General features: G+C 42.0%; 1 protein-coding gene and 2 non-coding genes across 3 annotated transcripts; all 3 read left to right on the top strand.

Annotated features, from left to right (window-relative positions):
- The first annotated feature begins 562 nt into the window (after positions 1 to 562).
- Positions 563 to 10,848, top strand: gars1 (glycyl-tRNA synthetase 1). The gene is made up of 17 exons (XM_036521449.1): positions 563 to 832; positions 1,948 to 2,049; positions 2,878 to 2,980; positions 3,388 to 3,529; positions 4,351 to 4,439; positions 5,334 to 5,410; positions 5,878 to 6,023; positions 6,425 to 6,574; positions 7,075 to 7,237; positions 7,631 to 7,795; positions 7,941 to 8,048; positions 8,266 to 8,411; positions 8,535 to 8,620; positions 9,059 to 9,168; positions 9,402 to 9,495; positions 9,645 to 9,835; positions 10,214 to 10,848. Exons 1-17 carry the CDS (start codon positions 584 to 586, stop codon positions 10,337 to 10,339), a joined length of 2,247 nt encoding a protein of 748 aa, XP_036377342.1. The 5' UTR covers positions 563 to 583; the 3' UTR covers positions 10,340 to 10,848.
- Positions 2,338 to 2,473, top strand: LOC118773873. The gene has a single exon (XR_005004783.1). It is a non-coding gene; the product is annotated as a small nucleolar RNA SNORA84 (small nucleolar RNA).
- On the top strand, positions 3,968 to 4,102 carry LOC118773874. The gene has a single exon (XR_005004784.1). It is a non-coding gene; the product is annotated as a small nucleolar RNA SNORA84 (small nucleolar RNA).
- Positions 10,849 to 14,842: the final 3,994 nt, after the last annotated feature.

The raw sequence follows: 14,842 nt of genomic DNA, 5'->3' as shown, positions 1-14,842 counted from the left end.
AACAGGATGATGTCCCAGGTAAAATCTTTTTCCACATCCAAGCAAGGCAACTACAGGTAACAGTTCTAGCACTTTGGAAGTCAAATTGCAAAATGTAAATGTAAATGTAACAGTAGGCAAAACACCCCTGCCCAATTAATACAGGTTCTTGCAGAGTCAAGATAGCACGGGCCATCTTATTTGCCCAGCACAGGATTTAATAAATACAGTTATCCACCCTCATTACACTCTCAGGTTTAGTTCGGAGTCAGATTCCATTGTGTGATAACTGTCGCAATTCTTTTCATTGACATTAGCATTTTGGTCTGGACTGCTTTTATACTTTATAGTATAGTATAGTATGCTTTATAGTATAAAATATCTCAACTGACGTTAAAATTTCGATTTATTTCAAAAGGGCAGCTATCTTGTGACTATCGTCTGGAAAGACAGCAACTTTGACGAATCTGCGAACGTCAATCGTGGCTAAGAAATTCAGAGAGCGCAATAGAGAAAGTGCTGATCGCGAACTGAAGATAAATATACTTATTTCCTGAGATTTCATCATTCAGCCCCTGCTTCATTCTACCGGTTTTCTCGGTCCATGCTTCTCAGAGCTGCACCCACCCTGTTGAGGTTCAGCATCGACACCGCTGTTTGCCTCCTTGCGCCGAGGTCTCGAGTTAAACCAGACCCGTTCCATCGCGTGTTCCAAAGCAGGCTATTCTCTCTGTCTGCCTGCTTGTGTAAGAAGAAGAGGAAAAGTCTGTGGCTGCAGCTTTCAGAAGGACAAAATATGGATGGCAATATTGAAGAGGTTCTGGCTCCGCTGAGGCTGGCAGTGAAAGAACAGGTAGACTCCTCAGAGCAATAATCTTGACAGGTGCAAGTTATCCTGTTTATTTATGTTGGCTTATTAGTTGCCTGATATGCGTTTAAGTTGTCTTAGCGAGGCATCAAACTGAATATACCCAGGAGGCGGCTATCTAGCTAGCTAGCCAGCTAGCTGCCAGCATGGCAGCTAACTTCTAGCTAGCCAATGAATGAAGAAGAGTATCTGACAAGCTAGCTACCTATAAATGAGATTTAAATCTGACATTTTAGGTGTGATGTAGCTGTCCTTGTAAGGATGATGATGTGTTATTAGCTAACTTGTCTATTTTGTTAACTATCTTGGGTTATTTAATTTGATTTGTGTGTGTGATCATTAGCTACGGTACTATCACAATGTAAGGTCTTACTGAGCAGGCAAGGTAAATATCTAGTTAGCTAGCTAACTAGCCTCGGTCAGCAGGCAAGGTTACTAATTTAATATTCCCACGCAGTGCAGATGTTTAGCTGTGCCGCGTTTGAGCATAGCTACATAGCTAGCCTGCCAGCTAGCGACGCAGTATCAGGTGTATTGGCTATAGGGACATTGGCAGAGAAAGGAACAGTGGTTAACTGTAGCTGGCCTGTTAGGTAGATGGACATAGCTAACTGGATTTCAGTGGTCTTTCACTGCCCTACATTCATTGAAGTAACATGAAGCAACGTTAAATAACGTAATAACCCATTATAGTTAATTCATTGGCAAGGCAACGGTAGGCAGGTGACGGTAAAATTGCGAATTTGTTTGCTCGAATTATTATTATTATTATTAGTAGTAATAGTAGTATTAAAATAATTATTAGTAGTAGTATGCAAAGCTGGCCCTATTGAGGAGGTAGCGACCTCGTTAATACTTTAAGTAGATAACTAGCTATTCAGCAGCTTTTAAACCCAAAATAAAGCTGAGATGAAGTCTATTTAGTGAATTTGGGGACTTTTGGACTATAGAAATGGACGCATGTTTTGAATGCCCCTGGTTGTTGGTAAGAAATAGGCGTTACCCCTTCCATATAGCTCTTATGAAGTACCAGCCTCTTGAGGGGTTGTGAGGCCAGTTGCTTTGGTGACGTGAGACCAACCCAGCTGTGATACTTGCAGGGGGAGTTGGTGCGCCGGCTGAAGGAGGAGAATGCCCCAGAGGTGGATGTCACCAAAGCTGTGGCTGAGTTGAAGGCCCGCAAACGAACACTAGAGGCAAAGGTAAGGCTTCACTCCAAATGAGGTCGAACAGTCTGCTGAGTTCGCCAAGCTTTCAGCTGCAGTAACCACAAAGTACATGACATTTTTTCCACAGGGATGATTTTGCCACTTTAGCTTGCTTTCGTCATGGAATAAGTATTTTCTTTCCCTGGTGAAATTAATTGAACTTTACCCAGGTGTTGTTCAGTTCAGTTATTTAATTGTCTCCGATTGTGTTATCACCTCTGTGTTTATATTTTTAGCTGTTTTACCACACTGATTGTTTCCTTTCAAATTCTGTGATGGTGTGCCCTGTGGTTCCTGGAATCTGTTATTCTGTGCAGCTTTCCAGGCTTGGAAAAAGGGCATAGATTAATTCTGTGATTTTTGCGTGGAGCCTGCATATTTTCATGTCAGTCTCCATAGCCCGGTCACAGGAACATTTCATCTATGCTCATAGTAAAAGATAGTTAAATTTCTAGTCATTGAGACTGGGTTGCAAGAGTATCCCTTTTCAACAGCAGAGAGCTACACTCCTCAGAGCACACTACTCTAAGCAGAAGTGGATTTCCGCCTGAGAGGGAACCTAATGCTTGTCCGTCACAAGACTTTAAACCTTGTCTTTATGTGAAGTTGTGCAGTGGATTTGTGTAAATGCAAAATGCCAACCTTTGGCTAGAGGCACTGACTTGGTTATATTTTGCAGTCATATTCTGGCAAAAATTGTCAGATTCCAAGCTGGTATTTACATAGCTGTCCATGAGTTGTACCGTGAAAATAATTCATGAGAAGAGTGAGGTGGTTTGTGGTGTTTACTTTTTGCGTCACTGTTACCATTAAACTCTGTAGGAGTTGGCCCTGCAGCCCAAAGATGATATTATCGATAGAACCAAGATGGAGGACACACTTAAAAGGCGATTCTTTTATGACCAAGCTTTTGCCATCTATGGAGGTAAGGTTACTTAAACGTGTGTACTATGTTTTCTTTTAGACACTAATTTTATACCACTTGATGGATAATATAAAGTGATTATTAAAAACAGACGTAATCAACTAATTAATTGGAAATGTTATTGACAAGATAAACCCTCTTGAGATGAAGCTTGTTTTCAAAGGGATCTCTTCAAACTTATGTGTTGTAAATGACCCTGTATTAGGATGTTTGCAAAGAAAGTGTTTATTTAATAGTTTCTTGTAGGTTTATGTGGGTCTTTACACTATATGGTTCGTTAAACTGAAGAACAGCTGTACTGTAGATGAATAGAACCATTTTGCAAGAGAATGGAGGTGCTTCTCCATCTTTTCCACTCGCTCACAGCCTGATTTGTGCGTTCCTGTTTATGTGCCTGTTTTCACAAGGTGTTAGTGGGTTGTATGACTTTGGCCCCGTTGGGTGTGCTCTGAAGAACAACATCCTCCAGGCCTGGAGGCAGCATTTCATCCAGGAGGAGCAGATCCTGGAGATAGACTGCACCATGCTGACCCCAGAGCCTGTGCTCAAGTAGGTGACACGAGCAATGTGTGTGGCCTGATTGGTCTTTGTACTGTTGTGTTGAACCAGGGGAGAAAGTGTTGAGTGTCAGAGGCCTTTGAAAACCTCAAAAGCCTTTCCAAGCCTCTCCTTTTTTTTCTATGGATTTCATTTTACCCCAGATTTATTGTTTTTATGAGGAATCTGAATTTACTGTTATTCCAAGACTTGAGCTGTAGCTTACAGAAGAGTGCTTCCCAAGTTGGCATGTATCATTCACCAGCCGATTGTGTGCGTGTTGAAAATTCTGTCCTGTGCCACTGTAGACTGGTGCTTGAGAATTCTGATCCCGACCCTTTCATTCTGACCCTCCAGCACACATACATTAAAAAATAAACTAAAAAATAAAAGAAGTGTGGAGATGATGACACTGTGACTGTGGTGGTTTAGCAGTGCGAATTACAGTGTGCCTGGTGGTTCCTGGAGACAGCTGTACTGTGCTGGTCTGTGGGTTTTGTTAAACAGGCAAACATAAACTCTGTGATTTTTTGCATGGGGACTGTGTTTATCAGCAGGCCTCATAGCCCGGTTGCAGAGACAACAGAGAAATGAACAGGAGGACAGAATCTCCACTTTGCCACAGTCGTTCTTCAGCTAACCTTTGTTTTGCATGTTTTTACTTATATTGATACCATTAATATTACAAAAGCTAAGGAACCATAAAGCATGATTGTATTTTACACTGTTTAAAACTCTGTGGTACTTTTGGTAAAAGAACCCCAGTTTAACCGTTTGCTTGGATGGAACAAGTGTCTGGTTCAAGTCTTAAAGTAATTATGTGTGTGTTACAGGACATCAGGGCATGTTGATAAGTTTGCAGACTACATGGTGAAGGATGTCAAGAATGGAGAGTGTTTCCGAGCCGACCATCTCCTAAAAGGTACAGGCAGGCACTCGCAGAATTTTACCCATTCGGCCTTACATGTCCACCCTGGTTTTGGAGCAAATTCCAGTTCAGAAATTCAGTGAAACAGTTGTCTGATAGTCCTGCAGATTGGTTCCACTTTCAGTTTCAGGGAACTGAAAGTGAATGTGAACTTGCTTCAGTGTAGCCCATTGTCTCACTGACCTGGCAGGAACCTCAGGATCAGTATCCTGCCCTCAGGGGAGTGGACGTGCCTGGCTCAGTAGAAATCACAGTGCTTTCTGAGGGAGGATGCCCCCCCATTGTCCTGTGCCGCTAGTTTGAACAGCGACTGGACTCGGGCCAGTGTTGGGGGTGGGCGGAGAGCAGGGCAGAGCGTTCGATTTCTGAGACGAGGAACCAGGGCCATTGAGTCTGAACACTTACGGAGTGGCTGATTCAGTGCCTTAGTGGTTTCAGTGTCTGCCCAGTCACTGAAAATTTGAGAGTTCAGTGCTTGGCAGTTTTACAAAAGCCCAAATGGTCACTTTTTTGTCTTTGCTGGACATTCAGAATTACAAATTCTGGCCCTAACAGAGTAACTGTTTCATGCCACACAAAGTGGAAGAAGCTCCAGGTCAGTGAGCTTTTTTGTCTGAGAAGTTGGTAATTAGCATTCTGTACATAAACATAGTTCATCTATTAAGTATATATACGTAGTTTCAGCATAAATATTTCAATGGGTTACATACATATTAAGATGGACATAGAAACAGAAAACAATTAAAAATCCATGTGTTTGTTTATGTGTAATGTTAATGTCAATTCTCTGTGTTCCATCTTTAGCGTTTTAAAAAATTTGGATAGACATGTGGCTACTGGTGACCAGGACAGCTTGGTTATTATGTTTGTTATTTCCCCCGTTCTTAGCACATCTCCAGAAACTGATGTCTGACAAGAAATGCTCTGCTGAAAAGAAGGCTGAGATGGAAGATGTCATCACTCAGGTCTGGCTCTGTTTGTAGAGTATATGTTCATAAGTCAAAGTAGCACTCTGTGTAATAGTTTGATTTTTGCCTTGACACTTTCCTAAAAGGTCACGCGTATATCTACTGTTGGAGAAGTTACTGATGTAATTAACTATGATGATTAAAATAATTTGTTTCTTTACCTTTTTTCCAGTCTTGGTTTCAGTTTAAGACTTTTGATCTTCATAGGATAAGGCTGCTGCTGGTGTTTCAGTTTTACATTTAAGAGATGTGTTACAAGATTTTGAAGTAATACAAAAGTAGTCTTACTGAACTTTAACTCTCTGGAGTGTGTATTAGCTAGCAGTTGTTTAGCTTGGGATGTATGTGATGAAATATTTATTTTGTAACTCACCCTCCTTTTGCAAAAGAAAATGGCTAGGTGTCAGCTCCCCTCTTAAGTCTTATTGTCTGAAATGGGAATGCTTGTCTTTCTCTATTTTCAGATGGATAACTACACCCAGCAAGAATTGGCAGACCTCTTTGTTAAATACAATGTCAAGTCTCCCACCACAGGGAATGACCTGACCCCGCCCATTTCCTTCAACCTGATGTTCCAGACCTCAATCGGACCAGGGGGCAACATGCCAGGGTAAAGGGGGGGCATTCTAACTTCCACCTTAATGGGTGTGTGGTCATGAAGCATTTAGAAAGGAATGTTTCTCAAGATGTGAATGAAAGTGTGTGATACACAACTTCAAATGTGTGTACACTTTATCCCCAGACTGAGTTGTTGAGTTTGGCAAGGTAATCGCGCAGAGTATATTCACACACAGCTGCCTAACCTCAAGCAGAATGAGCTCAGGTGATGAAGGACTGTTATTTTGAAGTCATAGTTGCAGTTTCATTTTGACAGGAGAGGATGTGGGTGCAGTGTGTTAGCCTAGCTCCACATGATGTGTGGGTGTCTGAGGCAATTGCAGTTTCATTTTGACAGAATAGCATGTGACAATGGACTCTGTTAACTTGGCTCCCCATGATGTGTACATGCAGGTATCTGAGGCCAGAGACCGCTCAGGGAATCTTCCTCAACTTCAAACGCCTGCTGGAGTTCAACCAGGGCAAGCTGCCCTTCGCAGCTGCCCAGATCGGGAACTCCTTCAGGAACGAGATCTCGCCCCGCTCAGGCCTCATCCGGGTCAGGTGAGCTGTGCCCCCCCCCCCCCCGGTCAGTGAAAATCAGGAACCCTCCTGAGAGGGCTGCATGTACACGTATCAGCAGTGTATGGTGTGTGGGGTTGAAAGGTGCCGTACCAGCCGTTGCTGGGTTTCAGTAGCCTGCAGGTGTTAGTTTAGAATCCAGTTCATTAAACCTCCATTTCATGCTAGCTTTTAAAGAAACCGGTATGAATTACAACAAGACAAGCAATAAACTTACAAAAACATTTTTTTTAATCCAGCAAACTAAAGGAACAAGCCTAATACTTCTAGTCAGGGTTAGAATTTTCACTTTTGGTTGACAGCTGAAAATGGAAAACCCCTCAGGAGGTTTATTGTGTTTGCATTGCTACTTTCATTCTGAGTCGGCTGACTACAGCTCAGTGTTTTATCAGTAACCTGTGTGGTTAGATCAGGGAACTACAGACGTTTGGAAAGTGAAAGTTCGCCTTTGGTAAGCGGTCCTGATCTTGTTCCCCACGCAGGGAGTTTACTATGGCAGAAATCGAGCACTTTGTGGACCCCAATGAAAAGGTCCATCCGAAGTTCCAGAACGTGTCTCACCTGGAAATCATGCTGTACTCTGCCAAAGCACAGACCAGTGGCCAGTCTGCCAGGCCGATGAAGCTGGGGGAAGCAGTGGAGCAGGTAGGAGGAGCTGGCGAGGTCCAGGCAGGTGGTCAGCGCCGCAAGAACCTGGCAGCCTTGGGCTCATTTCTGATATTTAGAACCTGCCCTGTATGCTTTCCATTTGTATCACCCTAGACCACTGATTCTCAATCTTGCTCCTGGGGCCCCCCTGCTCTGCACGTTTTCCATCTCTCCCTGCTCTGCCTACCTGACTGAACTCATCAGTGGCACTTTTGATTAGCTGAGCACACCTGATTTAATCAAGCAGCAAGGATCGATAGAAGAAATGCAGGACAGGGGGGCTCCAGGAGTAGGACTGAGAAACACTGCGGCCTAGACAATCCAGGAGAAGCAGCTGTGCGTCCCTCTCTCCCTGTGTCAGGTCTCAGGCAGCCTTTTTGTCGTTTTCAGGGGGTGATCAATAACTCCGTCCTGGGCTACTTCATTGGGAGAATCTACCTGTACCTGACCAAGGTGGGCGTGGCCAAGGACAAGCTGCGCTTCCGCCAGCACATGGACAACGAGATGGCCCACTATGCCTGCGACTGCTGGGATGCTGAGACCAAAACCTCCTACGTAGGTTCACCTCCGTTTCACCAGCAGTGGAATCATCTCTAAATGTCCAGTTCTGCCAGAAATTTAGCGTTGGAACAGTCAGTGTTTGTTACATGCTGAGTAGACCGCAACGCTATGATTTCGCATACTCTTGTGTCCTGAACAGGGCTGGATTGAGATCGTGGGATGTGCTGACCGCTCCTGCTATGACTTGCAGTGCCACACCCGGGCCACCAAAGTCCCCCTGGTGGCCGAGAAGCCTCTGAAGGAACCCATATCCCTGTATTGTTGGAGCTCGCTCCTCCATAGATCAGTCACAGGCAATAAAGTTACGCCAGCATCTGCAGCACTGTAACTTGTGTGTAAAGCTACTGTCTTGACATTTATATATCAGCTCCATCTACAGACTGGTGTATTTCCATGTTGTCCTTGGCAGTTGTGTATTACTGCACACGTCTCCTCTTTTGCCACTACCCTTAACCATGGTACACAAAACCGTAAACGTTGTTCAGTTTGAACCAAACAAGGGAGCGATCGGCAAGGCCTACAAGAAGGAGGCCAAGCTGGCCATGGAGTACCTGGCCGTCTGTGATGAGTGCTACATCACAGAGCAGGAGAAACTCCTTGCTGAGAATGGGTGAGTTCTGAATCTGGTGTGCATGCGTGATGAATTGTGGGTGTTTTCACAGTGCAGTTTGGCTGTTCAGGCAACTGACAACCTAGCTGATTATTTATGTGCATTTGAACTTTACCCCTATAGTGAGTTCACCATTGAGACAGAAGGGAAGACTTTCAAACTAACCAAGGACATGGTTAGTGTGAAAAGGTTCCAGAAGACCCTCCATGGTAAGCGGTCTCTATTGCCCTACAGGGACCTGAAAGCTGTAAAAATGCAAGAAAAGGCAGGAGTCATATAGGAAGGATACTAACTGAACCAATTTTATTTGGCAGTGCCACAATTTAATTCATGAAGGGTTCCTTTTTGCTGTTTTTTGCCCTTTTGACCACTGTACCACTCTTGCCAATGTGCTGATTCAAACAGGTGGTTGACGGCTAACGTACCATAGATATTGTCATTATCAGTTTGCTGATAATTATAATTGCTGCTCAAGGACTGGTAGTTATGTGATTATTGGAGAGAGGCTTTGTTTTGCTATCCATTTGCTAGTGGGCAGCAGTTACTAGGTCTTTCCTACTCTTTTATTTTGGTTCCCCATGCCACTTTTGATTATGTTGTTGCACTGTTTTGTGCAAATTGTCACGTTTCTTTTTGGTTTCCCACAGTGGAAGAAATCGTTCCCAACGTAATCGAGCCATCCTTCGGCATTGGAAGAATCATGTACTCGATCTTCGAACACACATTCCATGTTAGAGAGGGTGATGAACAGAGAACGGTAAAGATTGCACTGCAGATGTCTGACATGAAGACTTTATCCGAGCTCTGTAGTATGTGTGTGGTATTTTGGATTTTGCGCTGACTGCTTCAGTTTTTGGTAGTCGATCTAACAGGGCAGAATTACACCTTTTCCAGCTCTGTCCCTGCGCATTTACTGAATTAGCGTTCATTTGCACAGGTTGCATGTAGCGTCCTTTCTCTGAAGTTTATTTGTATGCGTTTTCTTCTCAGTATTTCAGCTTTCCTGCCATTGTAGCTCCCTACAAATGCTCCGTCCTCCCTCTGAGTCAAAATCAGGAATTTATGCCTTTTGTCCGAGAGCTTTGTGAGTACACACTACTATTGCATTTTTTTTTCTAACTTAGGACTTGTCTTTTTTTAGTTTATGGATTTAGCGTTTTGGATTTGTCTTGAAGACAGTTAAATATTTGAAGTTTGAGATTCTTCTGCCTCTTTGTCTCCTCCTTCCCACAGCTGAAGCTATGACCAAAAACGGTGTGTCCCACAAGGTGGACGACTCCTCAGGGTCCATTGGGAGGCGCTACGCCAGGACGGATGAGATCGGCGTGGCGTTCGGCATTACCATTGACTTCGACACCGTAAACAAGACACCTCACACCGCCACCTTGAGGGACCGCGATTCCATGCGTCAGATCAGGGCAGAGGTAGGAGCACAAAATCTAGCATTAACATATGGACATGTATTTAGTGCAGGTGAAGGAGCTTATTTTAAAAGTATGAAAGAAAAACACACTTAGTGTATTTATCTGTGGATAATTCAAAATATTAATTAAAAAATAATAAAAAATAAAACAAGCCCTGGCACAATATCATGTTTTTATTTTGTACCTATAATCTGATAGTAGGAACATCATTTTTAGTTGACAAATGTTTCAGATTCCTAGGACTTAAAAATCCTCCCATTTTTACAGTGTGGGTGATAGTGAAAACTTTAGCATGCTATACTACTATTTTGAAAGACCTGTGCTACATTCCTAGCAGTGTTTCCTGTGTAAACACATGTACGCTTTATCACTCTGTAGGTTTCAGAGTTGCCAGCGATCGTCCGTGACTTGGCGAATGGTGTAACCACATGGGCCGAGGTGGAGAGCAGCTACCCCATCTTCGAGGGTCAGGAGACAGGAAAAAGGGAGACCATAGAGGAATAGACCACCATCACACCAGCCAGCCACGCTCACACAGGAAGAAACAGACATTTATACTTGTCAAAAGGGATGATTTTATCCCACTTGTAACTTGCAAAACTGTCTGTGTTCACCAGTAGAGGTCCTTTCTGTATCACAGTGGCAACCACAAATGTTATGGAATAAAAATAATCATTGTCATGTAATTATAATATTTCAAATCCTTGTAAAGGAGGCCTGTTCGCGCACTCCTGCCTGTAAATGTCACCAGTATCACAGATTGACAACTTTTAAATTCAGTTTTGATCGAGGTTGACCTGATAAGAAAAGAAAAAATGAGGATATGGTGTGGGACTGTCTGCGTTAGTGACTGGCTTTGAGGTCATTAAAAGCTGCTAATGCACGGTTTATTCAAATGGTTAAAGGGTGAAGAAGGTACTCCATCTTTATATGATGTGATAAATCATGAAAAATGGCAGATGTTGCTGTCTTTCATTATTCCCAATCTATGGGAAATGGAATGAGAATGGAATGAAAAGCATCTTGGTTCAATAAACCCAGAATGTTCTGGACTTTGAACAAGTTGTGAGAAGTTGTTTGTATGAATGCATGCCAGAGATACTGGAGAAAATTGAGTTTCCACAATAATTTTTTTTTTTTTTTACACTTTTACTCTGTTCAGTATACCAGTGTAGGCACATTTACATTATCTTCTTCAACAACACATGAAATAACAGGATTTAATTGTGGGGTGTTAAACCCAGAGTGTAGGTTTAATGCTTTAATTCTGTCAATTTTGATGGCAGCCTGTTTCTAATCTTCTAGAAATGGTAAGTGATGCATTTAGTGATGAAAGTTGTCTTGGGTAACAATTTATCATTATTGGCATGTATGTGCAGCCAGATAGCATCATGTATGAGCTGCGCTAAGCAAACTGAATTTTAAGCCACTGTGTCTGATATGATCAAAGGGAGAAGATCAGAGGCCATGGGTTCTCTCTTGTGCTACTATTTGGGATAATTAAACTATGAGGGAACACCAATATGCAGCAATATCTCCTGTCTGTGGGCACAGAAAATGTTACAATCAGGGCTACAAAGTTAAGCATCTGTAGCCCCTGAAATGCAAGGGGGATGCTATCAGATAATTCAATTCAGGTGAATGATTTTGAATGCTAACATGTGCAAATCCATATATTACAATCTATGAATATGTGAATAGCATAATTCCAAATGCTTAAAAAATTACTCGGGTGTCCCAAAATTTCTACTAACACAATTTCCCTGCAAAGCTGCTTAAAGGGGAATATTTAACTGCAACTAACAATACAGCCACATGGAGGCGTGGTTTACATCTCAGTGTATTGTCTGCCTCACACAAACCTCAGTTTTATAGCATCCATGGCTGTATAACAAATTGAACATACGACTTTTACCATAATGGACATCTTTTTATGATCTGTGACCCTTTCAATCTGTAGAGCATTTGAGTTTCATAGATATGGGGAGATAGTAACATAATGAATCCATGTACAGTATTTGAGATAAATGAATTTACTATGTAATTAAAAGCCAGTTAAAGTCTGTTCTCTGTGGAAGGTATCCTCATAAAATCAGACTAGCCATACACAGATTGTCATTCTCTTTAGAGGTTTTAGATAAGGAGTAACTACCAACTTAACTACCAAAACAGCACTTTTTGGATCATCGGCTTGTAGAGTTTTTTATATGCTCTTGGACATTGTTTTCCTAACAAGTGGCAAAGATAAGAATAAATGAGGGTCACGACACCATGTTTTATATAAATATACATTCAGAATTAATGAATTCAGATTCAGTCAACCTCAATTATGAGTTGTGTCATGCTAATAATTATGCATGAATCTATTTCTCACATGATCTCATACATTAGGAAGAATGTGTCCGTTTCTCTTTATAATCAGCTTTTACTTAAGGGTCATCTGTTACTGTCTGACTATTGCAGTAGTATTATTGAAGCCTATTTTATCTCTGTACATTTCACATCGTATTCTCACCCATTACATTGATCACTGGTGGCCAGGGAGTGGTGGTGTAGGGATTTTTTCAACTCTATCACAGCGACGTCAAACATTGAATTTGTCAGTTTCATTTTAGCATCATCTGAGGGGAATACAAAGACATTACAGTTACAAAAAAGAGATTTACATGATATGTGTTGCTGCTGTATTTCATTAAATTACATTACATTACATCATTTAGCAGATGCTCTTACCCAGAGCAACTTCCAAATAACTATAAATAACTATAACCAAATCACTATGCATCACTGTGTACAAACTTACAAGTGCTGTGCATTGCATTACACACTACATCATTTTATATTACACATTAGAATTGAGCCTGTCACAAATTCCAAGGGCACAAGGGAAACATTTGGAATGCCAAACCTAATCCCATTACAACAAGCACATAATACTATGAATTGGAAAAATCTAATCTTATTACATCTGGTGTTGTTCACCAGCATGATTTCTTGCACCAGAGTTTTTGAATAGTCAGCAATAACATCTGAGCTGAGGTCGCACCCTGGTTTCTAGGATTGTAAAATACCTGGAGGTCTGCTCATCTGGGCAATTACTGGTTATGTGGCCGCTTTTGACAAGAGTCCTGGGAATGTCTGTGTGCCTGATATCGGATGGAGCTTGTTGGTGAGGAGATGGGTGGAAGACATCAGCTGACTTAAGTATGAGGTATGCTTCCATTCTTGTATTATTTATAGACAGGTTTGACAGATTTCCAATGATTGAATGAGGGACTGTCTGTTTACTGTTTAGGCAACATCTACTGTTTAGGCAACATCTAAGTAAACAGCAAGTGCTTGTGGCAACAGCTCTTGCCCATTATGCTCAGAACACCACACAACCCATAGGGGAATCTGACTTCCATGCTGAGCATTTTACACTTGATGGACCCTTCAGTAACACATTGACGGGTCCTTCCTTTCCATTAAGGAGAATAATGCGGATAGCTGTCAGACAGTGTTTTCTGTAGCCCATCGCAGGCATTGATCTGTGCAGACTGATTATTATCTATGACGGACCAGTGTTACTTTTCTTGAATTGAAAAACTTTGTAAGTTACAGTTATAATGAGACTGTAGTTCTCAGCTGGGAGCAAAGTCTGTTTGAGGACGCAGTACTAGCTAATTTATACAACTACAGGGAATAGGGCAACTAACAAGATCCAACTTCAAAACAGCTCAATGAGTGCCGGAGTAAAGGTGGTAACAAGAAAACAAAAACACAAAAAACACACAGAAATTTTTAACAGCACTGATCCAGGTGGGGAGCTGAAAGATGACAGCAGACAGGAGTTGGGAAGTGAGTGGTTGGGGGGGGGGGGGGGGGGGTGATTTTGTGATAGGTCAGTCCAGGTAGAGTCTGAAGAGATGTGTCTTCAGACAACGTCTGAAGGATTGGAGTGATGGAGCTGTCCGTTCGTTCCACCACTGGGGAGTGACGTAGGAGAAACATCGTTGCCTTGCAGAGCGAGAACCTCCCGCTTTATCTGTACGAGGATGCATGAGCCTTATGCATGTGGTATGTTAAATGTTTCATTTGGATCTTAGATGAACACCCCCACCAGTCTCCATCTAAACCCAGGCTTCACCAGATGGGGATTTTTTTCAGCCCCTGCCCTTAGTCCTACCTTTAGCTATACTCACTAAGTGCACATATGTCACCTCTATTGCACATGATATCTAATATGACATGACCAATGACTGATTCAAGAAGATTTTAAGTTTAGTTTCCTTATTACATCACCACAAAAGATTTGTAATTAATCTCTTGTAAATCATTGTTTCTGCAAAGTGGCTTTGTATTCTTTGGCATTAAATTTCAGAGTGGAATTCTAAGCTACAGTGGCTAGTTCTGACAAAATAGTGGGAGTGGTAGAACAGAAATTCAAAGTGCCACACACACAAGAGGGCGCTGATTGTGTTGTGATACAGCATCCAAAAGGACTGGACACTTAGAGGTTGAAAGTACATTAGACATAGTTTGCAAGTTGCTGTATCTATCTGTTATTAATTTAGCCACTCCGCAAAATGACTGTCATTTTAAGACCTCGGATATAGCCATTATAGAAAATACAGCAGACGCAAGAGAACAAGGCTCTTTTTCATTCCTTCAGGACCTGGTTCTTTGCTGCCCCTATTTAATACTGCATTGGTTTGCTATTGCCTTTAAAAAAGGATGTACAGTAGATTTTGATGTCCTTCCATGATCTATGTCTATATAAAATGCAGTATTTTGAAATGGCACAGAACAATGCACAGGGTATGGGTCAGTTTGTATGCTTTGTATTATATCATCATATACAGTATTTCACATAACAGTCACATACAGTTCATGTTCACAATTTGGGTAATAGTTGAAGATATGTGTGACAGATGCCTCTTTTCCTTTTCAGTGCTATTACAGTCCATTATTCATTTGTTGAGTAAGGCACCTTATTTCTGATATTGCAAGCTCTAGACTTGTTGG

This window comes from Megalops cyprinoides, chromosome 2 (genome assembly GCF_013368585.1).
Source record: "Megalops cyprinoides isolate fMegCyp1 chromosome 2, fMegCyp1.pri, whole genome shotgun sequence".
NCBI lineage: Eukaryota > Metazoa > Chordata > Actinopteri > Elopiformes > Megalopidae > Megalops > Megalops cyprinoides.
This window is presented reverse-complemented; position numbering and strand designations above follow the sequence as displayed.

Bases quoted from the DNA above. Each gene is read 5' to 3' on its own strand.
- gars1 (XM_036521449.1), top strand. From the start codon at position 584: ATGCTTCTCAGAGCTGCACCCACCCTGTTGAGGTTCAGCATCGACACC. The intron at 833-1,947 runs GTAGACTCCTCA...TGATACTTGCAG, and splicing joins GGCTGGCAGTGAAAGAACAG to GGGGAGTTGGTGCGCCGGCT. The intron at 2,981-3,387 runs GTAAGGTTACTT...TGTTTTCACAAG, and splicing joins AGCTTTTGCCATCTATGGAG to GTGTTAGTGGGTTGTATGAC.